Source organism: Lagopus muta, chromosome 1, assembly GCF_023343835.1.
Source record: "Lagopus muta isolate bLagMut1 chromosome 1, bLagMut1 primary, whole genome shotgun sequence".
Lineage (NCBI taxonomy): Eukaryota > Metazoa > Chordata > Aves > Galliformes > Phasianidae > Lagopus > Lagopus muta.
The window spans coordinates 132,358,101-132,384,816 of record NC_064433.1 but is presented as its reverse complement, the minus strand read 5'-3'; the positions used below and the strand labels follow the sequence as shown (position 1 = coordinate 132,384,816).

Below are 26,716 nucleotides of genomic sequence, written 5' to 3'. Positions count from 1 at the left end.
ATCGTTGTTCCTGTCTGCCAGGAGACTGAGCCGGCACCTATCAGGTGTGCATTAATGGTGTTTTGGAAGATTCCTCAGTGCTATTTTTTCCACTGCTAGCCTTACTCTTGTAAGTTCTTGTTACAGCTTGTTCTTTTCTGTCTGCTTCCCTCTGGCGAGATTTCTTAAGCCCAGGCTGACAAGTTACCCTTTCATACTGTTTTCTCGCACCTCCTTTCAACAAAATTCAAGCTCCTCCACTAAAGTCTCTACTTCATTAAAAAAAAAAAAAAAGGGCATAGGGAACAGCCTGTGCTTCCTTTCTATTTACACCTTATCATCTTTGTCTTGTCATTGGTTGGACTTCGTTCTCTGTGAAGATCATGACAGTAGTTTCCTAACCTGTATAAACTATAATCAGCATCATTTTCCTGTTTCCAATGACTCCATACTCTTCAAAGAGCAGTCCATGCAGATGTTCCTTTCATTTTTGCTTACTTACTTATTTTTTACCTCTGTCCCTTTTCTGGAGCAATGTCTATTTTGATTACACTAAGTACCTATCACTGTTTTTCAAAAAAAATTCTCACTTGAACTACAGTTTTGGGTTCATTAAAAATACTCTTTTTTCAATCTGCTTTTTGCCAAACACCTTCTGGCTCCTTCAAAATTCTGTTGCTTGCTGTTCTTCAACACCATCCAGCCTTTACCTCCTCTGCTCTGCCACTAACTCCATTCACCATGTACCATTTAATATCCTCCAGCGTTTTCCTGTATTTTTTCCTTCATTAACTACTCTTGCTGTTCAGATTTCTTCTCCACAGCCCCTTACTGCACTCCATAGATCTGCCCTGGCTGTCATCTTGACTTTGTTCCTTTGATCTTGTTCTCACAATACTCAGTGCTTTTGGAGAGAGTCCCAAAACTATACTGCCAAGTATTTGGGGAGAATGCTTGAGTTACTTTAAAGAATAGTTTAGGGTTTAATTTTTTTTTTTTTACTGGATTTATTTTACCAACTGTGAGCCAGAACGTGGAGCACAATGGCCTTGATGCTGACAGAGCAAAGCAGTCCTGCTGGCACCAAGGGCTTACTGAGCTCAAGGCCTTTGTCTGAGTACACCCTCCTCAGAAAGTAGGCCAGGCGCTGCCAGATCTACAGTCACAATTAGGAAGAAGACTCTACAGAGATCTGTCAGTGTTGATGGACAGTGCATGTAGCTAACTGTGATGACGCAACGACTGTTGACCTTTCAAGGAAAATCAAACGATGAGATTGTTCAAAAAGGCTGATGAAAAGCTGATCCATTTCAGTAGCTGCAAAAGTACGCAGAAGCCTTCATAGAAGGCTTAATGAAGGCTGGAAAAGACCTCTCAGATCACCCAGTCCAACCAGCAGCCCATCCCCACCATGCTCACTGCCACCATGCTCACGTCCCTCAGTGCCACATCCACACGGTTCTGGAACACCTCCAGGGACGGTGACTGCACCACCTCCCTGGGCAGCCTGTGCCACTGCATCACTGCTCCTTTTGAGAAGAGATGTTTCACAATATCCAACCTGGAATATCCAGCAGTCTGCCCAAGGCGGTGGTGGAGTCACTGTTCCCAAAAACGTGCTATTGTGACGAAGGAGGCTCAAATGCCTCTCTTATCTCAACTTTTAGTTTTAGCGACTGGCTTCCTCTCCCCTGCCCTGCCACACACCGCGCTCTATTTCTGGCAGTCTCCGACCGTACCTGCTGCTGTCCCTCCCCGCTTCCTGCCCCGCAGGCCGCCTCTCCCTAGGGAGGACGCTTATTCTACCCTCGAACGTGGGTGAGGAAAAGGGTGGAGGCGATGACTCATTCCATTCACGCATGTACCACTGGGCTCGACTGACCGGACTTAATTTTAAAAATAGTTATCTCCGGCTAGGGCCAAGGGAAAACAACACTGGAGGACCTGCTGGTGCGGGGCGATGGCACGCGTACGGCTACAGGGGCAGCTATCAGCACGGGACGCTCCTCCGCCCTGAGACCTCCCCACGGCTGACCCGGGGAGCGGACTGAAGACCGAGGCAGCCCGAGCCCAGCCGATCCGAGCCCAGCCGAGCGAAGCGCGGAGGCCGGAACCGAGGCACCCCCTCCCAGCCGCCGTTCCCGGGGTGGGCGGTGCCCTCCCGGCATCCCCCGGGGCGGGGCGGATGGGCGCGTGCGCGGGCGGCAGGCCCGGCCTCCGCCTCGCCATTAGCGGCGCCGGCGGCTCGGCTCCGCCCGGGGCGGGGAGCGGGCGGCGGGAGGGCTCACCTGCGCGGCGGCGGCGGGGCCAGAGCCGGAGCCGGGTGCGGGGCCGAGCGAGGCGAGAGCGGGGGCCTCTCTTTGTATTTTCTCCTCGTCTTCGTTCTTTCGTCTCTCCTGCGCTGCGTCCCGTTGAGCCGTCCCGGCGTGGCGGCGGCGGCCGGGCCATGGTGCGGCGCGCCCGGCTGGCGCTGGTGGCGGCGGCGCTGGTGGCGCTGGGGGCGCCGGGCGGGCAGGGAGCCCGGGCGCTGGAGTGGTACACGGCGTGGGTGAGCACGAGCTACGTGGAGCCGCTCAGCAACCGCACGGTGCGGGGCAACACGGAGAGCGGCCGCTACGGGGACAGCTCGCCCAAGGAGGGCGCGCAGGGCCACGTGGGCATCCCCCGAGGCGCCTCGCCCCGCCACATGGAGGGCTGCGCCGCCGACACTGACTACGACGTGCCGCTGCCCGCCGGCGGCCGCCCGGCGCCCGACGGAGACCCGCCGCCGTGGATCGCGCTGGTGGCCCGCGGCGGCTGCACGTTCAAGGACAAGATCACCAACGCGGCCAGGAAGCGGGCGACGGCCGTGGTCATCTACAACGAGGCCCGTTTCGGGAACAGCACCGTCTCCATGTCCCACCTCGGTGAGCGGGGAGGAGGCGGCGGCTTTGTCTGAGGGACGGCGGGCAGGCGATTGGGGAAGCGGCCCTCGCGGTGACGCCGCGAAGAGCCGGTCGTAGCTTCCTTCGCTCCGTCCCTTAAATCGCTGCTGAGGGCAGGGCTTGCTTGGGGTTCTGTTAGCCCGCACCTCGCGGCAGGCGTGCGGCAGCCGGGGCAGCTGGGCTGTGCCGAGCGCCTCAGGGCGCCGTGCTGCCTCGGTGTGCACAGCCGCGGCTCTGTGAGGAGAGCGGCTGGAGCCGGCTCTGCTCTGCTCGTCGTCCTCTCCCGTGCGGGTCTGTGAGGGCTGGGAAGAAGGTAAAGCTGGGAGAACGTGCTTCCAGCTTGGGGATGAGGTGAAAAAACTGATGCCTAAAGAAAAACGTTGAGTTGGCTTGTCTGAGCGTGCTTATCTCTAGCCTACGGAAAGGAGCCGTGCTGTCTGCAGATGTCAGAGCTGGGATGGATGCTGCAGCCGCGGCTCGACCTGTGCCCGGAGTGCAGTGCTGGCTTAACAGATGTGACAAGATCAAATGCTTGAGCAAAAGGAGAAGATCCTCGAAGCTCTCCTATAAAAATCTGTTAGCGTTTGTAGGCTTCAGAGGAACTGGAGGGTCTTGAGGAAGATAGAAAGGTGAAGCAAATCATGCCAAAATATCAGTGACGTGTGTTCCTGGTGTGATGAGTTGGTTAGTGGCCAGGCTGTCTTTCTGGTGGTGAGGAAAGGGAGGACCAGGGATTTGGTTGAAGTAGAACTGTAAGATGTTTCTGCAGAAAACAGTGCTGCTTGAATGTGGCAAGCTGAAAATTGCCTCACAGCATACTGGGGGAAAGGTAGCTCCTGCTGGCACAGCTAGGACTGTGATCACTGTTCCTTCTTGCCTGCTGCATGCTTAAGTAGGCCATGGAATCATTAAGGCTGGGAAAGACCTCTAAGATCCTCTAGTCCAAGCAGCAGCCCACCCCCACCATGCCCACTGACCACATCCCTCAGTGCCACATCCAGTCGTTTATTGAACACCTCCAGGGTCGGTGACTGTACCACCTCCCTGGGCAGCCTGTGCCACTGCCTCACTGCTCTTTCTGACAGTGAATTTTTCCTAATGTCCAACCTGAGCCTCTCATGGTGCAACTTGAGGCCATTCCCTCTTGTCCTATTGCTGCTGCCTGAGAGAAGAGGCTGACCCCCACCTCACCACAACCTCCTTTCACATCATTGTAGACTGTGATAAGGTCTCTCCTTAGCTTTCTCCTCTCCAGTCTGAACAATACCAGTTCCTTCAGCTGCTCCCCTTGAGACTTGTGCTCCAAACCATTCTTTACCTGCTGTGAAAGAGAAGGGCTGCAAGGTAAGGTGGGCTTCTGATTTAGGTCCTGTGTAGCAGTAAAGGTTCTTTCTTTTGCAACTGTTTTTTTCTTTGCTCATTTTTCTTTTATTCTTGCTGTCACTTTGGTTGATAAGTACAGGTTTGTTTTGTCCTGTGAGAATTTCTTGCATTCCACTTCATGCACCGTCATAGCCTCTTATGAATATTTTTTTTTCCTGTGAAATCTTTCTTATCTTGCTTATTTCTTTTTTTTTCCCTGTCATCTTTGTGCAGTGGAAGACCTTGTGTTGACTTGCTAGTATAGTTGCATCTGTCAGCAATATGAAAACAAATGCTCCCTGACTGCTGCCATTCTGTTAACATTTCTCTTTGTAATCTGTTGGAATTTTGCTGATAAAAGCTCTGTCTGTGTGAAGAATAGGCTTTAGTGTAGTTATATACAGTTACACATTTGTACTTACTGTGATTTCACAAATGCAGGCTGGACCTCAAGATTGTCAGGACAGCATGGGGATGTGCTGTATTACAATATAAACACTATCTCTGAGTAACAGATTTTTGCTTCACAGTGGGAACTTTTAAACATGTAAATGTTTGAAATAGCTACTGAAATTTTCAGTGCGTTCTTCTGGGAATATAGGGAAGAATTGTTGTTGGTGTTCCAGGCTTTGTGTTGCTTTAAGAAAAATGGGACAAGGGAGAACGTGGAATATAAAAGTATTTTATTGCAGATGTGAGTCTTCCATTCCTCTGAACAGATCTGTGAGGTGACATGAGGAAAATCCTACTTGTGAGCAGAGTGCACAGAATGCTATGGGAAATCTGTAGTGCTGTATGTAAGGAGTGGAGTTGCACGTATATGAAGAACATCCACTTGGTGGATTTGCAGCTGTGGCACTGGAAAAGATGCAAGACAGAGTAGTTATTCTAGCCAATAAATGTGCGTGCAAGCCTGAATAATATGCAGGTGATAAGTGGGGGACATTCCAATCTCTAAGGTTCATTTTTTCCATTCTTTTAAAAATCCTTGCCTTTAACATTTCTTGTGCACGTGGTGGTGGCAGTTGCCTGTTTTTAGGCTTACTCCAGCTTGTGTAAAAAGATTGTTGGTGAGGCCAAGGAGTGATTTGTGCTAGCTGGTGTCAAAGCATTTGACTAAAGACAAAAATTCCAAATAATCTGCAGATTAGTTGTTTGCTTTATGGGTGCCCTACATGCGTCACAAGAATGCAGTGAGCAGGGATTTCAGTAGTTTTGGAGCATCACAGCCAGGAGTTTGAGCACTTAACCTTGCAGGCCTGTTCCTTTCTGCAAAAGAAGGTTCTTCAGATACAGCTTTTTACTGATGTCTCCTATGTTTCAGGCCTCTCTCTGAGTTTTAGAATGTTGCATGTCTTGTCTCCCTGAGGGAAGTAGTAGTGAAACCACTTTCACGTGTGGCTGTAGAGCATTTTTTTCCAGTGGAAAGCATCTGTTTTGCTTGGATGACTCAAGGAGTTCTCAATCCTTCAGTTAGTGTATCAGAATGGTCTAAACTCCATCTTCAGGTTCACAGAAATACAAGAGTTCGCAGGTGTTTTGAACTCTGTTTATTTTGGAGGGGAGGGGGGGGAACTTAATGTAATGCAAAGGTTTAAAATTCCTTTCTGAAAGGAAAATAAATACAGTATATAAATACTATCTGGGAGAGGTTGGGTTGGGGAGGAGTCTGGACTGTCAAGGTGTAGAGAATTGTAGGGAGTAGACCAATGAGCTGGGGTGTGCTCTGTGTGCGCAGGCCTGGAAATAGGGAAGTGAAGAGACTGATACTTTGTGCTGGGCATCCAGCCATTTGTGAATACTCTCTCAAACTATGATTGTAGGATCCTGATCAGAATGTAAATAGGAGTAAAATATGAAGTATTGCTCTGCTTGACAGCTGTACTATTGTATGGAGGAATGGGGACCAGCTGCAGTAGTTTAAGATGAGTCTGGAATGGAGCTTCAGTGCGTGGCTTGTGGATTTCAGGGAAGCTTGGGTCGTAGCTGAAATCATACACTTAAGACAGTTTTCTTTATGTAACTTATTTTTAATGAGGCTTTGCCAAAATACACCCAGCTAATTCTTTTGTTCATTGACGTGTTTTTTACGCAGCTACATTGAACAAAATAGGTGTGAATGATTTTGTACTGACAATTCTAAAAGCTCCTGCCAGCTCCCAAGGGGCAGAGTTAGGATTATTTTGGCACGTCCTTCAACTCTTTGCCACTTTTCTTTCAGAGACCTGAGTGATACTTAAGTTATGTACCACTTGAGAATCCTCTGTGTTAACACTGCTCACTACTGAAGGCTTTAGTGCTGTTTTACTGAAAGGACAGAACTGAAATCGGAGGCTTACTTAACCTGGACAACAGCTGTTGTGTTGGGCTGCTAAGTTGTTGCAAAAGAAACGAAAGTAATTTCAAAATGCTTGTGTTATTCTGTGTGTAAAAGTACATACATGTTGGAAGCCCATGTGGAAAGAGGGACTTGAGCCTGTATTAGTTGCTTGGCTACTTGACTCTTCTGATTGTATACCTGCTTCTTGAGGCATGTGACAGCACACAAACCTAGGATCTGGGGATGAGGTGGGGTTGGGTGATTGGGGAAAAGCTTGTCATCTGATTGCTGCTGTAAATGGCACTGGCAAAGATCAGAGACTTTGTTTTGCTGCCAGGAGCAGAACATATTCAGTGTTAATTGTGGCAATGTAAGTAAGATATTTTAATTAGCTCTAAGGGCTCAGCTCCCTCAAACCTTGAGAGCCTTCAGACATTTCTCATGAGGACAGAAACTGAGTATGACTGTGGTTGGTTTCTGGATGATAGAAGATGATCTTTACGTTGTGTGTGTTCATGAATGGGAATAAGGGTGGTTGTGTAGGCTGTGTGTAATCAAGGGGCTTCTATCTCCTTGTGAGGAGAGTGCTGGCTGCCATCTGCAAGAGGAGGCTGTAACGATATGGCTGTAACAATATATGCAGTAGAACTGACCTTGGCTCAGTAGCAGGGTACATACCTTCATCTCCACAGAGTTTCAAACGTGTACATTGTGATTCTGTAAGCACTGGAATGGGCTGCCCAGGGAGGTGGTGGAGTCACCGACCCTGGAGGTGTTCAAGGAATGGTTGGAGTTTGTGTTGAGAGACGTGGTTTAGTGAGAACTATTGGTGATAGGTGGGTGGTTGGACTGGATGATGTTGTAGGTCTTTTACAACCTTGGTGTTTCTGTGATTCTGTCCTTATTTTCAGGTATCCTAAGGATTTCCCAGCACTCAGTTGAGATGATAATGGTTAGAAAAGCACACACCAGATTCCAAATCTACCTGACTGCTGAAGCATGAAGCAAATCTTACAAATAATCCAGGTTTATTGTAATGGGGTAAAAACGTGGTTGGTGATTGCAGAAGTAGAAACAAGTATAGAATAGCAAAGCCAGCAAAATGTGCTCCCAACAAGCATATGTGACTTTGAGGTATTTAAAAGTGTGATTTTTTTTTTTATTTTTTTTTTTCAGGTTTGAGTTGTGTTGCAGTTGAAGCTGATGGAATGACTCAACACCATTTGTCTTTGAATTATGCGTTTCAGAACAGAAGTCTAAAATTAGAGTGAGGAATGAGTTAAAGTCCTCAGTCTTGCAGGCTGCTCAGGGCAATGTCTCTCTGGGATTGCTTTTGTAATAGTGGATCTTGGCTTTTTTTTTTTGTTCTTCCTTACGTCTCATGACCTTCGAGGTCATCATGTTTAACTGCGTGCATCTTAGCAGGCTCCTCACCAAGTCTTTAAAGCTGCTAAAATGCTTTTAACGGACATTTAATAAAATTTGCAGTAGTTACATTAGTTTTAAAACTGGAAGCTGTCACAGTACCTAGCAGTCGTGCAGAAATACCCTGCTTTCCAATTCAAGTAAATAACTGACTGCTACTTGGCCATGCCAGTGACACTACAGATATAGGCATTGCTAAGAGCTGTGGGGTATTAAAGTGTGTGTGTGAGAGAAAAACTGTGCAGAGGTCTATGTAGCATGTTTAAATTGAGTGCAGATTTTGGGCTTGAAGAGGAAGTCTGTGTTGGTTGAAAAATCTAGGCTGCTTCCAGCCTTCTATTCTTCAAGTCAGAGTGAAAATACATGAATGCTGGTGCCACCCATCCTGGTATTTGTGAATTCTTGCAATTAATTAACCATATACCTAAATCAGGAGATGAAGGCTTGCAGAGAATGGTTCTTGGTTATGTGGGATACATTTTTAACTTAATATGTTCTTTTCTTGGTAACTTAGTGATGCAGTGCGAGGTCAGAAAGCAAGGAGAGTATCGTGCAATCTTCTCTACAGGATTCATTAGTTTCTCTGGTAATGCTTTTGTGCTAGTTCAGGGAGGAAAATAATAATTGTTGCACAACTCTGAGTGTGCTTGGATCTGCGGTATTGTGTGAATAATCACACTGTTGGTGAGTAGAGCTAATTAGGGAGCAAGTTGCTCATGGATTTGCCCTGTTTGTCTTAAATTTCACTGCTCTGCATCTCCTGAATACACCCAGTACACAAGACAGCACACGCTGGGAGCTAGGTGAATGCTGGCTGGGCAGATAGCTTCTGGTGAGCAAATGTGGAATGGCTAAGCAGGGACATAAGCTGGGCCTTGCTCCAGCAGCACCTTTTTCTCAGACCTTTGAGAAACCCAGCCCTATTTGGAAATGCTGCTCTTTTGCCAGGTCTGGAAGCAGCTGATGGGTGTAGTAGTTCTTACGGTAGGTGAACAGTGGGGTGGTTGCATAAGGTGGAGCTGGAAAAGCTTACCTGGCATTCAGACAGGAGGGTTATTCAGCTTGTGCTTGGGAACCTGCGACTTTTCATCCACAGCTGCCCATCACACCTTCTGGGGAGGGTTTGGAAGCTGCTGCCTGCAGAAGTGCACTGTGAGCCCATTCCCCTTGGAGTGTTACTGAGGTGGCAAGGTTGAGTGGGTGTCTCAGTAAGAATGGTCTCAGCTGGAAGATGTCTGAAATATTTAAGGCAAATAACTCTGCATGGTAATAGGCAGTAGGTGAGTCCAAAACGGTTTTCCAAGTTTTCAGAATCCCACTGAACATAATGTCATACATTAAGCAACAGTTTCTTTTAACGTGACTTGCCACTAGTGCCATTAATGCAATTGGGAATGGAAAAGGCTTTACATCTTCAGCAGGGAGGCTTCACTGCAAGTAGCAAGTCAGTAAAATTGTGAATCTGAAAGGGTAACTCTGATATTGCAATTTCTTATTTTCAGCTGGGGAAATTCTATTCTTTATTCCATGACTTTTTCCTTGGATCAAGCTTTGTTTTGATTTTTCTCAGTCAGGAGTACAAGGCAAACTAGAAAGCCGTAATTTACCAAGGGCGTATAGTAAGAACTATTCAAATAAAAACAGCATGGACCAGTGAAAAGGTGACATTCATAACAAGTATATTTGATTTCCATTTGTTTTGTAATACTGATCAGATTTTGAGACAATACTGGAATCACTTCCAGACGAAACTGAGTAAAACCCTAGTCACAAGGAGTCTTTGTTCATGCAATTTGGTCTTGACAGTATCTTAGCTTGTTTGGCTGCAATATGGTGCTTTTTTTTTTCTTTAATTAGGTGCTTTCTCTTCCATATGCATGGGATGCTTTTGAGTTTTAGTACTTAAGAAAATACATATTTTTGTTGCATGCTTCCAGAAGAGTCCAAAAGTATTTCTTGACAAATTCTTACCTTGATGTCCCTTTAGATTGTGAATACTTAGTATTGAATAATGTAATTGAATATTAATTATCCAGTCTTTTTGTTATTGTCTCGTGTGCAGTCTAATTGTGCTGTCAATTTTAATTCAAACTTAACTGAATGTTTCTCTTTTTGTGGTAGTTTACATTCTGTCTACAGCTGCAGTTCAAGCTCCTACGTTAACGAAGGCCAACTGTTCTTGAGTTGTATATTAGAACCTTAGCAAATTCAAGATAATATCTTTATCGCTTGCCAGCTTTTTGCATGGCATCTACACGTCCTCTTGCTGTGTGGAATGAGGAGTGTAGGGCCTTGATAAAAGTAAAGTGTGCTTTTAATACATTTAGTAGTGTAAACTCCTAAATATCTCCCACTTGAGTTTCATAATGTAAGTAAAGGGTTCTCTATTATTAAACTTCATGTAAGTTCTGCTGTACTTGAAAAAATGAGGACACTTTCCTGTAATTTTACTCCCTGCTCTTAATTGAAGAGGCCCAAATTACTGTCAAGCCAGAATGCCAAAATTTCTACTTTTTTTTTTTTTCCCCCCCCTCTAACAGGAACAGGAAATACAGTGGTGATAATGGTTGGTTATCCGAAAGGAATAGAGATATTGGAGCCAGTGCGAAGAGGCATTCCAGTAAGAATGACCATTGGCGTTGGCACGCGTCACGTGCAGGAATACATCAGCGGTCAGTCGGTTGTGTTTGTTGCCATTGCCTTCATCACCATGATGATTATTTCGCTTGCTTGGCTGATCTTTTACTATATCCAGCGTTTCCTGTACACAGGATCACAGTTTGGAAACCAGGTAATTGGAGATGCAGCTTACAAGTACTTGCAGTCTTCTGTCAGCTCAGTTGCCTAACTTCCCGTGTTTTACTGAAGCGTTTTTAAAGATCTGTTCCATCTTGTTACTATATTGTCATAGAATTGTAGGGTTGTTTGAGTTGGAAGGGACCCTTAAAGGTCATCTAAGCCAACTCTCCTACAACAAACTGCAATACTTAAGAGCTAGATCATGTTGCTCAGAGCCCTGTTCAGCCTGATTTTGACAAGGACAGGACTTCCACCACATCTCTGAACAACTTGATCCAGTGCCTCCCCACCCTTATTGTAAAACATAAATCAATAAAATTGCTTCTATTCAATCTAAATCTCCCCTAGTCTAGTTTGAAATCTTTTTTTCCCTTGTACTGTCACAACAATTCCTGCTATAGAGTCTGTCCCCTTCTTTCTTATAGCCCTCCAAGAGTATTCAGTGATGATTAGTGAGGCTAATAAACAGTTTGCTAGTTAGCACTATATGCTTGGACAGTTTTAATTATAGAAACCAGTATGAAGTAGTGGGAAATTAATTTAGCCAATCATTAAAAAATAAATGAAGGCAGTTTCTTGTGTTATTTGTCACCTAAGTTAATTTTTAATGTTAAAAGGGTGGATGTTATTTTCATTCTTATGTAATTTTCATTCTGAAGGTATTAACTTTACTAACCAGAATGTTGTTTTTTTTAGTGAAGAAGAAGACCATAGTAATTCTTATTTTTAAGACAGAATAATTAGAGCTAAAATTTTTGGTTCTAATGCCTTACAAAACCTGCTGTGAATAGCAGTGCTTTAGAAGGAGCATATATTGTGTGTGATTGTTCTCAGTAGGACTGTTAGAAATGGTGAGCGTGATGGGAGAACAGGAGAGGTCAGGAAAGAATGACTTCTGTTCTGCTTTGCCCTTTCTATGTTCCTGTATTAGTTAAACTTGCAGTCTACATGAAGTCATGAAGTATTGATTCCCTGTAGTCTTCTTTTCCTTTTTCTTTTCAAACGTTTAAGCCTTGAAAATATTCTCAGAATGTAAATTCTAAGAAAAGTATTTTCTTATGAAGTACTTAGAGAAAAAGGAGTGCATTTTTGTTCTAACTTTTAAGTTAAGAAAGCCGTTTCTTCCTGCCTGCGTGTACCTTAGGACAGTTCACCCCAGAGGGAAATCAAATGCTTTGTATTTGTAGATTTTAGATTGAATGGGATGCTTCCCAAAAATATGTACCATAAACATAAACCATAAACAGTTTGTCATCTAAATGCTTTTTAATGAAATGGAATTATCTAGCATTGGACTGTTATGCCATGTTCCCCAGATCTTCTGCTTTTATAGCGACTGTTGAAAACTGATTTACGAAACTGAAGCTGTGAGATGTTTTGAATATCTTTGGTCAAAATATAGTGTTAGAAATCTTGAGAGAAATTTGGAAACGTGACCTGAATCTTATTTGTTTGGCTTATTGACTTCAGCACAATTAAAACTTTGAAGTTAATTATGACATGGTATAAAGCAAGCTATTCTGCAGCTGCTCAGTGAGGTTGTGGAAGGCTGTCTTGTGACACATTCTAATATCAGTTTAGCAGTAAATCTTTGAACAGCTTCTTGCTGCTGGACGTGAAGCAGGCCAGTGCAGGAAACTTGAGCTGGTACGGAAGGTGGAAGAAACTGCTGCTGGTTAAGTGCAGCGTAGGGGAAGTTTCAGACTACTTTCTATCATGGGGGTTGGAACGTGATGATCCTTGGGATCTCTTGCCAAGCCAAGCCATTCTGTGATTACTTGAGAGGGGAGAAGAAAGGTATTTCAAGTTCATATGAAGGATATAAGTTGTGACATCAAGAGAAAAGCTGCTTTTTTTTATTATTATTATATTTCATCAGTGGGAGTTCTTGCTAGGTTGATCAAACTCTTAATTGGGAATGTTCAGTTTCTAGCAGTAGCTATGTCTTTGTCTTAGAATACAGTACTGCTTTATTTGCTGGCTTCCCCTCTAAGCATAATTAGGGTTGTTACTGTATAGGAGTCCAGTATGTTGTCTCATGTCTGTGAAGCCTTTCTTGTTGTCTCCTTTGCATAATGTGTCCTTTCAGTGTAAAGCTTTGGATAATGTGTTAGACAGTGTTTAACAAGGGAAGGCATGAATAGCTACAAGCAGCCTTTTGACCTGGTAGCCAGCTGTAGGCTACTCAGCAGGATTCCACCTACTCTCAAGCTTGTGTAAAACCTACAGCCTGCTTGCTCATTGCTTGGCCTAACAAGAAGGTCTGGTTAATTCTGTTGTTGCAGCTCTAAAGCATAAATTAACTTCAATTTTCCTGTGTGGGAAGGCCCTTAATGCAGGCAGCTACTGTACAAGACTGTATGTCTGTTTGATCTGCTTAGTTCTGTGCCAGCTCAGGCCATTGTTAGAGCGGTATGCCTATAGATAATGTTTACTATTGTGCCCCAAGAATGCAAGACTCGTAGTTCTTCTGCCTCTGCTGGCTGGAAGTACTTTGTAAATAAATTATCTGGCCAGAGTTGAATTTTCTGATGCATTCAGGAGGTTTAGTAATCCATGTGGAAGATGTTTAAAAGCTTTGAAATGCGTCTCTTAAAGCTCAAGTCTATGCTAATGCTTCACATCTTTATTCAAGGGACATAGGAAAGAGACCAAGAAAGCAATCAGCCAGCTTCAACTGCATACTGTGAAACGTGGAGACAAGGTAACTTGGTGGCTTTGGTTTTTGATGAATGATTTGAAATGTGTCATAATGCCTTATTGGAATTTAGTCTGAAATTATCTCAAAATAACTGCGGTGAGATTCTTACAATTTTAGGCTAATTTCATTGCCTTTGCTAGAAGACCAATTTTAAGATTGAAGAGTCAACTGCTTCTGAAACATAAGGCTGGTTCGTTGCACTTTGTATCTAGTTACAGAGGACAAGAAAGGGCTGATAGTACCGTAAAGATAAGGTAACATTGATCTTAGAAGTACTTGAAAGCATCAACAGGTAGATTGCAAAATTCTTCCTAGGACTATTGGTTGCATAGTTTGTGTAGCTGATATAAGCTTTTTGTTTAAGAGAACATCCCATTTTATTTTTCAGAGGGCCTTACAAACCTAAAAAGCTTTGAAAAGTAAAACACTCACTTCAACTTTTTCAGCATATGATACATGAGCTATAAAGACTTCAAGTACAAATGTAAGAAGCTAAAACAATTCCACTAGAATAAGCGATTCTAAAAATTCAGTATAGCTTTCAAAAAGTCAATTTTACCAGCTTAAGGCCTAAACTAATAACTCATAGAACAAATATGAGGTAGGAAAAAAAAGACGTTTTGAAAGAAACAATTTAGCTTCAGGCAGCTGTGAATCTAAAAGCTAAATTAACTTCTGAGAAGATTTCTGCTAGCATGCAGACGTTTCTTTCCTAGCCTTATTTGTTTTATTTGATCAGCTTTTACTTAAGGACTGACTTGTTTAGAGATGAAAACAAGAATTTTCTTTAAATTCATGAATAAAATTAAGGTGAAAAAGGGTGCTTAAGAACTTCAAAAGATGCGGTGCAACTGATGCTGTTTAGTTTAAGTTATACGCTATGGAAAGCGTGTCCTTTGTATAAGCAAACTAGCTTGAGGTTAAAACAGTCACAGAGCCTGCCTTATTATTATTATTATTTTTTTTACCTCTTGTACATTGAGTACTTTAGTTTAGTACTTTAAAAGTATTTCTTGCTTTGAACTACATTGTAAATCAAAAAGTAATCTGCCAAGCTTGGATTGGGGAATGTGCATACTCCTCACAAAGTGAAGTTAGAAAGAAGGAAATATAGAACTGTGTAACAACTTACATGAAGTAGTGTCAAAGTGTAGCATCTGCGTGGAAAGAAATGGATGTAGAGGAGTCATGGTAAACTCTATTGTGAGGACCACAATGGAGCTGTTAATTGCTTTTAAGCTGATTCTCAATCAGCCTATAGAAAGGGGGGATTTTACAGTGTATCAGTTCATTCCTATTAATGTATCTGCAAGCAAAGTAAATGAAATAGGGGGATTTAACAAAGTTCTTGTGCAGTCTGCTCATAGCAGCTATTAGTGGCGCATTGATCAAGCAAAGGATGAAATTAGATAAAAATATCTAAAATAAAGGTTTTCTGCTTGGTGAACCATATCTTACCAATTGTTTTGAGTCACCCAACTACCAGCAAATTTTGGTAACTTAGTGGTACAAATATACCTTTGAACTAATGTGAATTTATCTGAAAACATGGCCTTGCCTCTAAAGAAAAATGGTACAATTCATATTTCCATTCATTCTGTCCTTATGACAGAAAGAGTGCAATTATTCTGCTTATTGTGACAAAGTACAGTTTTTTTTATTGTCACTTCTTTCGTAGTCGAGATATTTAACTAAAAATAGGTCAACCTTTTAAAATTGTTTGCTATCGTGTAGATCTTTCCTGAGAAGCTTATGGGATTATTGCAAAATGGACACTCATTCGGTCATGTGCTGCATGCTTGGGTTTTGTCTCTTGTGTAGAACAAGAAAAAACTTCTATGATAGGAAAATATTTATCCTAAACTGCTTATATTAAAAAAATAAATAAAAAATTGGGAATTTGAGACATCATGTAAAGTAATAGCATGTAATGGAGGGAGAAACTTTGCCTTGAAGTTGAGTCTCCTTGTCATACTAATTCATTTGAATGTTTGTGGTAATTTTTAACTGTTTCAGTCAGCAGTAAATGTGAAATATTTCAGTGGAGGATGAAAGGAGTTGGCCCACTGTGTGTTCTTCTAATACTTATTTTTAAACAACTCAATTAACACTGAATTATTTCTCTTGTCAGGAGGTATTTATTGTACCTACTGTAACCATAAGTAAGGCTTCAAGGAGGCAATAAGACCTGTTAAGAAAATTTAAATAACCCCTAAAAAAAGTAGGGATGGGGGGAATCCTGTTTGAACTCGTTATGCTGTAAGCTTGGAGAAGAGACTTAAAAATCATTATAAAATTTTACTTCTCCTCCTTTGGCCACCAAAGTATATATATTAGATGTGGTAGAAGAAAAGTATATATGGAAAAAGGTGGTTCACAGTATTTACCCTCAAGGACCACTCTCTGCTAAATCTCTTGCAAGTCTTGGATCAGTTAAAAGTTAGACTGGACGCTCATTTATGCTGACTTTTTAAAAAAATTTCTAGATTGTTGTGTTTTTTGTAAGTTGTTCATGGGATCCAATCTCCTAGGCAGTGTTTGAGGTCTAACAGATAGCTTAGCATACCATATATAGCTATTTCAATTAGAAACTCTTGAGTTAGGGGCCTGGCTTTTGGTATTTGGTATCACTTGATCAAATCAGCTCATCTAGAATTAAATGAGGGATGTGTTTTTATTTGCTAAGCTAACTTATACCACCTTTTATGGGAACTCAGAAGTTTGTTCTGTGATGACGTGGATGCAATGCATTTAAATGTTGTCGTCTTCAGGGTCTAGATGTTGATGTGGAAAACTGTGCTGTGTGCATTGAGAACTACAAACTGAAAGATACTGTCCGAATTCTGCCTTGCAAGTAAGTTAACATTGTTATTCTTTCCTCTTTGTGCTGTATTTTACCTAACCAAAAATTGACAAACCTTTTGGAGACTCTCGAAACTGCTATCAGAGCTGAAATCCTGCCATTCCTATGGCCTGTTGCACATAGAAGGGCACTGGAAAACAATGTAGAGTTTCATACATATGGGAGGAAAAGAAACAATTGGGAGAAGTGTAAAAATGAAATAGAACTGTAAGTTTGAATTGTACACAGTTGAAATGATACTTCAGTGATGTCTTTGTAGTTAGTGCTGCCTTTTATTTTAAGTTAACATACCTGGAAAAGATGCTTCCAGAGCTTATGGTTACATTTGTCCTAGTAAATTAAGCAGTACCGAAATGTCAGGGTTACAGAGGAGTTGGGTTACCTGTCAAGGCAGTGCCTTGCATATCTTTTGAAGAAGTAACGTGTGGTTTTCATAATAAGTTCTAAAGGGTATTTTTTTTTTTCCAGACACATCTTCCATAGAACATGCATTGACCCTTGGCTTTTGGATCACCGAACTTGTCCGATGTGTAAACTGGATGTTATCAAAGCTTTGGGATACTGGGTATGTTGCATGCTTGTTTTAATCTTCAAGAAAGAAGTGTAATGCTTTGAGCAAGCCTTCATGTAACTGTTCAGAATGAGAACAGTTACTACTTCACTAGCTGGAGAAGCTGAGCACAGATACAAGAGCGAATGAGAATATGGAAAAAAAGGGAATTTTGTGGATAGGAGCTTAAACAGAATATTGAACTGTTTATGAACCCTCTGTGTACATTGTGGTGATCTTTTTTTTTTCCTGCCATCAGCTGACAATAGTAATGAAGTTGAAGCAAAAATGAGGCGATTTGCTCAAGCTACCAAAAACTAACTTAATTCAATAGATTTCATGTATGTTTTCAATCTTGTTGAGAACTGCAATTCAAAGTAAATTTAGTATAACTTTCATATATTTGAGCACATTTATATATAATTCCACATATACCCAGTATTTTATCCCTGTAAATGAGGCACTACTGAGAACCTTCCTAAAGACATTGATTGGAAATTGGTTAAATAGAGAAAATGATGTGCTCTCATTTCTTCCTGACAGCACCAGAAAAGAGAGATGAAGACACATGCGGTAGGTTACTTGGTCATTGCTGGTAAATAGTCTTCAGTTCCATTAAGGTGCCTTAGACACGAATGTACCTTTTCTCTTCTACTGATCTGCAGAGACCCTCAGGAAGCAGGGGTGTTCCTTGGATTCAGGGGCCTTCCTTTCATTGGCTAGGTCTGCGTTATGACTAGCTTCTCTCTTATTTTGTTAAAGACTTAGCAGGTATACGGTTGACTGACTTTTTTTGTTTTGTGAAGGATGGCAGTACTCCTGGTATGCAGTGTGTGTGTATATATACATATTACATTCTATGTGTACATATACACCAAATTATGGTGGTTCTGTATAGCAAGTAAGGCTTTATCTAGAGTTGCAATCTTCTCACATGAAATAACTACATTACTATTGTTAACAGCTTGCTTCTTGCTTGTTTTCAAGTCTTGATGTTGACATAACTCATGTTGTATGTGAAAGGTTATATCCTTTCGTATACGGTCTCAAAGCTGAAACATTTCAGAACACTCCTATTCCTTGAATTCCTACTGTTGCAGGAGGTACTGATACCAATGCTAACCAATAGGATTAATGACTCTGCTTGTTGGTTAAAAATATTGGAAGCAGGTTGAATGAAGTTGTATTAAACACAGAAGCCCAGTTCTCTCTTCTGTGGAATGGAGAAAATATCTTCTCAGCCATCCAAGTTGTGCTGGAATTAGTAGTGTGAGATATCATTCAGCTATTTTTTTTTCTAGCTTGGTCTTCAGCCTCATCCAGGTTGTCCATTCTGATACACAGAGCAAATGTGTAAATGTTTTGCTAATATGAGCAAAGAAGTGTGAAGAGCAAGGCAGCTCTTTCAGTAGGGTGCTTGCTGACTTGTAACAACAGATTTGAAGGTACAGCCTTATTACAGAAGCTTCTTGAGGCATGCTAAGAGCTTGAAGGCTGAATTCAGTTTTATGGTAAACACTTCAGATGCTTCCATATATTTAAATGCTTATGGTAGAAAGAAGACAGGAAGTCCTGTTACTTACTTTGTGTTTTGTAAATTGTGTACTTAGTGGACTAGTTAGTACTTCTTATGAAAAATGAGAGTTCAGCATGTCTGACTTTCTGGTTTAGGTGAGCATTGTTGAATCTTCAGTGCTTATTTAGCTGCTGAAGCTTTGAAAACAAAAAGTTTGGTCTTTTCCCTGACGCTCACACCCTTTGGAGTTTAGTGTCACGTGTCTCAACTTGTGTTCAAATGTAATTGTTCTACAGCTTATTAAAATCCAGCATGCTATAAAGTGTGGTGTTCTAAGAGCAAAGGAAGGAACAGCATAGGATTTCTTAAGACAGGCCTCCTTTGCTATTTTTTTCAGCAGGGGGAAAATGATAATTCTGTAGCCTGCAGAAGAGCTACTTGTGCTGCACTGTACTTGTTTATTCAAATAGTCTGATTGTGTTAATACCAATAGCTTAAGGTTCAATTTTAGGAACAGAATTGCATATGTAGGACTTGGACCCATCCTGAAAGTTATGAGAAGTAGCTTATGTTTTCCCCCAGATTAAAAAGTTCCTTTGCTCACATTGCAAGTTTTATTCCTGCAATGTAAGGAGCTGGCATTATTTGTTTTTTCAGACCAGCATTTAAAGTTAGGCTGGAGGAAGAGGTGGAGAGAAGCTTTTTCCGACGTCAAACTTTGTGTTTACTCAAGTTTAAGAAAAGAAAAATTGCACCTTGCCAAACTACTATTGTGAAAAAACAGCAGTTTATATCATCTTCTGCATAATCAGTAGGTTTGCTCAGTGAGAACTTTATACGTGCTGAGTGTGCACTTAGACTGCATCAATACTGCATCAATAGACTGCATCAATACTATTGCTGAAGTGTTGACATACTCCAGCTGGATGGGTTGACTCCTGCCATTGCCACCACTCTTGGTTTTCTGAGGTTTTTGGGGATCTGCCATTGACATTTGAAGTAGACACTGCTAAATACTATGCCTGTGAGCTTATAGGCAACACTAGCTGAGAAAAGTCATTTTTTCCAATAAGGTGAAGATATGAAGTGATAATATGGAAGAACGTTCATGTGTAATGGTTGTCAGAAGTGTCAATTAATGTATTTTAATTTTGAAGGGGGACCCTGAAGATGCACTAGAAGTTCCAATACCTGAATCAATAAGTGGCAGTGTGTCAGTTGGAAGTCTGAGTATTGCTTTACAAGAAGATGAGAGAAATGAAGTAAGCGAACTGTCAGCTTCCTCCACCAGTGAATCTGTATTGCAGTGTACCAGTTTAAAAGAGGATGCAGGTGAAACCACAGCGTTACTTGGTAAGTAATAATTCAGCTTATCACTTCATAATCCGTGGTGCCATTATTGGCACTGGAAGATGCCAAATGATCTCTGGAAGGTCTCCAAATGATGTTAGTAGTCTTAGTATTGCCCTGCAGAGCAGATTGAGTGGTGCTTGTACTGATGTTCAGAAAACAGAGGCAGGTAGATCATGAGGGAGTCCTGTCGAGATTGGAAAAAAATTGTTTGGGGAGGGAAGAGATACAATCTTCCCAAAACACCTGTTTACTTATGTGGAGCATTTTGAACCTTACATATACATGACTACTTGTTGCCAGAATTTAGATAAAGCAATTTAGAAGATGAATCTAGAAACAAATTTTCTTCTGGTTTCTGACTTCTAGATGTGGATGTCAGTAATAACCGGCATGGAGAACATCTATCTAATGGAAATTCCCACTGAGCTGCTTCATGGAAGATACCTTGGATAGGTTGTCGAAGAACTATTTTTTATTTAAGTAGTATGAACTTTTGTCTGGTTAATGGAAAAATAACAATGTAAATTATTTTACCTTTCAAACTTTTCTAGCTGGTGTTCCAAAAGGGCTAATAACTAAAAATTTTGTACGCAAGAGGATTTTATAAAACTTCCTCTGGATGTCTCATCCTATAAAAAGATGCAATAACCCTTTTTCTGTAAGCATTATTACAATGTCATTGTGTTTCAGAGGGCTGTAACAAGATGAAGACGAGGCAGCGAGACAATGTAGAATGTCTAATGGATAAATATTTTGGAAGCACTACTCATGTTCAGCATGTATATATGGAGAACACTTACAAGACTACAATGATTAAAATGTTTTGAAAGTTCTGTTGTAATTGGAGATGGACATTGTTAAAAAAGAAGACACAATCTAGTCTTTGAAGGAATCAACTTAATGGGTATATTACATATCCACTTGGATGGAAAAATTAGTAGTTGCAACTTTCTGTACATATAATAAATAATAATTTGATCTTGTAACGTGTTCCACTGAGAGCAAAAGGGGACTCTGTCTCACTAGCTTTTTATACTGAATTTGGCAGCAATAGGTTGTGCTAAGTGGTCTTCACGTGCTGAGCATGTAGACTTGTTTAGGTATATGCACACTGATTACCTCTTCCAATCTTAAACTCAGTAGAACAGAGGTAAAGGGCTAACTATAGCTAAAACGTATTTATTAGTCTATTTATAAGACTTAATTCCTTCTTATTCCTGCTCCCATCTTTATGTGCAAATTGAAACTGTTTCTTAGGACCTACAAACACCTTTTCTTTGTGTAGAGATGCTAGAATTCTTCTCCTGGAGATTCCATAATAGGGGGTTTTGACTGGGTTTGTCACCACCTTTCATCCCTTTCTTTCAGATTAGCAGTACTGTGCCTTATAGTCAAACACCTGTGAAACCTGAAGCATCCGAGAGTAAATAGAAACCCTGACATCTCCCAGTATGACCTCTTATATTTATGTACTCTTAAGCGGTATAGGGAATTGCTAAGCTGTTTTGTAAAGGAATATGTATATTTAAAACACTACTTAATAAGGGTATAAATGAATCGCTTAGGATTTTAGCATTGTCATGTTATAAATGTGCTATGTTCCTTAATTTTGGGTAAAGCTGGTCTTACAGGTTGCTTAAAACAGTGTCTGTTACCAGACATTTGTTTCAGAATGCATTTAGTTTTTAAAATGTACATTTGGAATGTTTTTTATGAAAATATGCAATTCTTTTTCTAACTTACATTGAGCTTCAATAGAAGCAATAACTTTTCTTAAGTTCAGAATGAATGTTCCAGAAATGAGAGATTTCATCTGGGGAAATACAGTCTGAACTTCTACTTCGCAGAGCAGATGTTTCATCCTAAATTTACTTCAAAATGTTCCTGTTAATGCTTGCTTATTGACAATAATCTGCCTCTTCCTTGTAGGAGTGTAATTTTTAGGTTTACTGGAAAATTGTCAGGTTGTAGTTCTGATGTCACCAGCAGGTGCAAGTTTTTGTGATGCCTTTATCTTACAAGAAGCACATGAGAATGGAATATGACTGACCAAGCATCTCCGAAACTGAACAAATAAAAAAACAGCCCACAACTAAAACAGACGATATATAGGGACATTTGTCTCCAAAAGAAGCCTATCAACATTTCCAGAACTGCCTTTTCAACTATCTCTTCAACGTTATAAACTAAGTCTTCTCCCTCTTCCTTAACACAAAATTGAACATTGTTTCTGTTAGTAAATGTTGAGAGGGTTTAAACTCTAGCTCATGGAGGAACCAAGAGGAATTACCAAGAGAAGTCTTGTTGATCTGTGGATTGTATCTTGCTGATATCTGCAGTGCAGTATTCATGCTGGAGGGGAGAATTATGGTAAGTACTTAAATTTGTAAGTAATAGCTCTAAAACAAAAAGCTTTGGTTTAGAACTGAAGCTGAAATCTGGAAGGAAGGGTAGAGAAGCTGCAAATTGAGAAGTGCGCTTAGAAAAATCTGAAGTGTTGACTACTTTGGTGAAGTGTACAAATATTAAAGGTTCCTGGAATACGTCTGCTAATGTCACTGTACCTGTTTCATGCAAAATGTCACAGGAGTCTTTGTGCGTAGTCTGTCACAGCTGTAGTGCTGAGGAATGATGACAATAAAAGGCCGAATTGCAGTGCCTCCAAAAAGCAGTTTGCTCTCCTTGGAAGCACAATGACAAAATTGTCCGAAGCGAATGTTGTCTGACCTCAGAAAGCTTGTGTACTTCAGCAAAAATAGTGGTAGTGTAAAAATAAACAACAGGAAAGAGTCGGTCTATGGAACTTAAAGCAGTAGCCAGGAGGCTTAGAAGCATATGGTTAGAACTGAAACAGATCATTTCGGGTAAGTGGGTGAAGGCAGCTCTGGGTAAATACAGGTACCCAGATTATATATATATATATGTAATTTTTACCTATGGTAGGGTAGATGTCCTTTAACTTCCTTCCCCACCATTTGTAGAATCTATAATCAGCCTCTCTGAGGCTATTTCCTGCCAAATGTGTGAGCTAATGCTGTATGTATTGTGGGTTCTCATTCTAGCTGCATGTTTTTCCTAAAACATGCAGAGGTTTTTCTCTGAGATCTGTCCCTTTGTTACATTTCTTTGAAACCCTCCAGAGTGGCTGGAGGCATCCCTGTGGTGTGATTATGAAGTGAACAGGATGAAATGCTCAGCCACACTTGGCAGTGTTAAGTAAATAAACAGGAAAATCCCTAGCAGGACCAAGGAATGTACTTCTTACAAGATGTTAAATTTCATTGGGATGGCATTCATTAGTATGATTTCATTACTTCTAGTGGTACTGTTGGGGAGCAAACTTGTGAAGTGCAAAAGATTTTGAAAGGAGACAAGTATCAAATGGGCTGATGTTTAAAGTGAGACTGAATCTTACTAATACTAATGCTAAATTGAAGAAAAATGTAATAGCAATTTTTTCAAAGCTTAGCTTCAGCTCTTAGACCTGTTGGCAAGAAAAAAAATGAACTTGTAGACATTTCAAATCTAAATGCATCTTAACTGTGAGTTAAATTACCAGTGCTACCAGTTTAACAAGACAATTTGGATTTTTTTCTACTAACTACCTCTAATTAAGGCTGCATTCTTGTAAGCAAAAATGGGCTTCAAGCAACGCTTGGATGAGGTTCTCTGTAGTATTTGATTAGATAGCAGCAACTCCTTCAGCTGGGCCCTACTGCCGAGTGTGTGACTGTCGTCCTGTTGCCAGTAATCAGTGCTAGATTCTTAAGAGAAGGCATGCCAGAGGAGTTGCAGGATGGTTTGTTCACAGTGAGAATGTTTTTAACTCTTACTTACCTAATGAACTGGGTGCTTCTATATTCCTACCAAAGCTGGCTTCTTACTGTGCTTAAGGAATTTCTTCCCTATTCAGGGATGTAATTGGGCATAGGGAAACACTGTTGCAACAACCTTAGGGAAGCATGCAAAGTATCTTTTTTTGACCTCTTATTGATTTAGGGGTGGTCTTCTGGTTTTCTGCACAGCTTTCTAGGTTTTCTATAAGGCAAGGCAGTAGCAGGCGGTGCAAAGAAGCCCAGCATGCGTGTGGTGATGGCTGTCCCCTTCTATCCCTGTGCTTCAGAGGGTGCTTGAGACAAGTGGGACATACACACAGGTTTTGATAAGCTCCATCAGAAGCAAAAATGTTGGTTTCCTATGATTGTGGCAATAAATAGAATAGCATATTGAGCTGAAGGTGTAACTGCCCCATAAAAACAAACTTTTTTTGTCTAGCTAAGTCTAGACAGCTGGTGTTAGCAGTACCAGTCATTACTTTGAAGTTGAGGGCACTGTGAATCAATAAGTACAGCTATGCCATAAATACATGGCCTTGGTACACATCAGTATCCTAGTGTTCAGTAAAACTGGGAATTCTTGCTCAAAAGAGCTATAAGAGCTTGATCTTGATGGTCTTCTGAGTGGGGAGGTCATGTGTGTAGTTGTCAGAGGTTGGGTGTCTTTGGTTGGAGTTTGTTATTTCCTTAGTCTGAAGCTGAAGTCCAAAGAGCTAGGTGCTGACTGCAGCATTTCTGTGCTGGACAATATGCTGAGGTTATTAAGGAAGTACTGACTACAAGGAGAGGTGGAACTGAAATGTAGTAGAGGGGGATAGCTGTCATTATCTCATCAGGATAACCTGGAGGGAATGGTGTTCTTGATGTTGGCAGCTTGATGAGAGACTGTTCTCTTCCACATGTTTCACTTCAGTCATCAGTCTTGGTGAGACTTGACAAGATGCCCCAAACCAATTGAATTTGCTGATACAGGAGCAGAAGAGTGGCCTTTCCCAGTTTTCCTTTTATGCTTCAACTATTCACTTAGTTCTGGCATTCAAATTTAAGAGTGTGATAAGCTAACTCAGCTTAAACGGGAGAAAAATAAATCCCTCCAAGTGGTATTTTGACAAGCTAGGAAGGTGTATGTTTTTACTGTGTAACAAGATGAAGTTTGGAGCTGGGCTAAGGGAATGAGCCATTGAGGTGGAGGAGGAGGGCAGGGCAACTCCTCTTTGATTTTTCTGTCCTTGATGCTGATCTTTACTAGTTGTTCTTTTCTCTCACAGGTGATACATGAAGATTTGGGAATTGGAATCGTTGATTAAAAATGCACAAATCAAGCTGATGGCTTTTGTTTTTGTTCAGTATGGGTCCTGATCTCTCTCCTCGGATATCCTGCTGCATTGCAAAACTCGATTTGAAAAAGTTTAAGAGTAGAATATCTCTACGATTGCATGTGTTTGTGTGAAGAATGCATTGCCTGGAAGCTGTTCATTTTACTTCCATTGGACCTGAAGCTAGTTTTCACCATCTGAAACACGGTAATGATACTGTATTTTCAAATGAGCATATCCTTCTGAATTGACAACAGCAAAGTAATTTGAGTTTCCATCATGTCATTAGTTTGAAGCTGAAGTCCAAAACTTTGAATTCACTTCTGCTAGAAACACAAGTGCAGATAACCACTTCAACTTGCTGGTCTTTGTCAACAACTATTGACAATCAGCTCTTATGGTAGCCTTGTACTAACTTGGGTGTGTTGATTGATTGGATTAAGCACCAAACTGTTGGTTTTCCCATTGTGTGTGTACAACTATAAGAATGTCAAGTTATGCATTGTTGATGTAACTTAATGGCTAAAAGCTAAATTCTGTAATAAATTATACAGACCTTTTAAAAAGCAATGTTCTGAAGAACTTCAGCATTCTCTTTATTTTACATGTGTAAACAGAGCTGGGGTGGGTTGAACTTGGCTGGTTGCTGAAGGCCCACTACGTTGCTCTCTTGCTTCCTCTCCTGGACAAGAGGGGAAGAAAATAAGATGGGAAGATTCCTTTCCAATCAGTCACAGGCAAAGAAAGCAGATTTGACTTTGGGAAGTTTTTTTTCCTAACTGGAAACAAAGGCAAAACAAAAACATCTTGTTTCTGTTCTTTCTCCCCATTCTTCAACCCCCTGCTCTGAGCAACCAGGGGGCAGGGGGGAGCGTGGTCAGTTTGTAAGGCTTTAGCTGCTCCTTCCTCACACTTTTCCCCTGCTTAAATGTGGATTCCTTCTATTGGGTCCAGTCCTTCACAAAACAACAGCTCAAAAAGATTTTTGCAATGTTTACTAATAATAAATGAAATGCAGGGTTTGCGTTAGGGGAGTTTTAAAAACATAGTTTCTGGAAGGATAAAATTGGGCCCAGCCTCTGCACCTTAGCACAGAGAAATGCTAATTTAATTGGCCATCCTAACTCTGAGAAACTAAACTATAGCAGTCTAATCCTCCAGTGCCTAGAGAGAACTCCTTACAGGACATCTTACAAAAAGATTACGTTGTATAAAATAGGAGATTGGAAAAATCCTATCAGTCCAAGGAATTTAGCAACAGGCAGTACTCAGATAACACCAAAAGCCTTGATCTTACATTATCAATCTTCTGCTTCATAAAAATCTGAGAAGCAGATTTAGATTATAACTGTGGCTATCCTGTAACTATAAAACAGCTTTTGTTTATCAAGCAGCATTAAATTAGGACTAGCCCTCTTCTCATTTTTTTTCCCCTTCCCCAGCACTTTGTTTCTGACTCTACACTATGAGCTGGAGGTTATCTTAATTTTGGTAGCCACAAAGCAAGTGGCTGTGCAAGTTCTGAAGTGAGAACAGGCTTTATGACTTTCAGTTTTTACAGAAGGGGCCATTTTTTTTTTCCATAGCAGAGCATTCTCAAAAGCATGAAGTTGTGGTACTTCAACTACTGATGATACAAGCCTGCATTCTGGAAAGGTTCATTAATGTGGAAAAGAGAGTATATTGCTTTGAGCCTACAGCTTGCACCTCAACATGCTTCCATCATAAACATTAAAAATTATCCTTTCATCTTATTCTGAACATCAGGACAG

The 26,716-nt window shown here is 41.2% G+C and overlaps 1 protein-coding gene and 1 non-coding gene across 2 annotated transcripts; both read left to right on the top strand.

Annotated features, from left to right (window-relative positions):
- Nucleotides 1-2,164: 2,164 nt before the first annotated feature.
- RNF149 (ring finger protein 149) lies at nucleotides 2,165-25,514 on the top strand. The gene is given in 10 exon segments (XM_048945984.1): nucleotides 2,165-2,321; nucleotides 2,324-2,375; nucleotides 2,377-2,885; nucleotides 10,551-10,801; nucleotides 13,445-13,513; nucleotides 16,282-16,364; nucleotides 16,842-16,938; nucleotides 19,597-19,792; nucleotides 20,159-22,162; nucleotides 24,897-25,514. Coding segments are annotated over 9 exon segments (1,473 nt in total). The 3' UTR covers nucleotides 20,218-22,162; nucleotides 24,897-25,514.
- Nucleotides 22,413-22,525, top strand: LOC125688531 (small nucleolar RNA SNORD89). Its single transcript, XR_007374789.1, has one exon. It is a non-coding gene; the product is annotated as a small nucleolar RNA SNORD89 (small nucleolar RNA).
- Nucleotides 25,515-26,716: the final 1,202 nt, after the last annotated feature.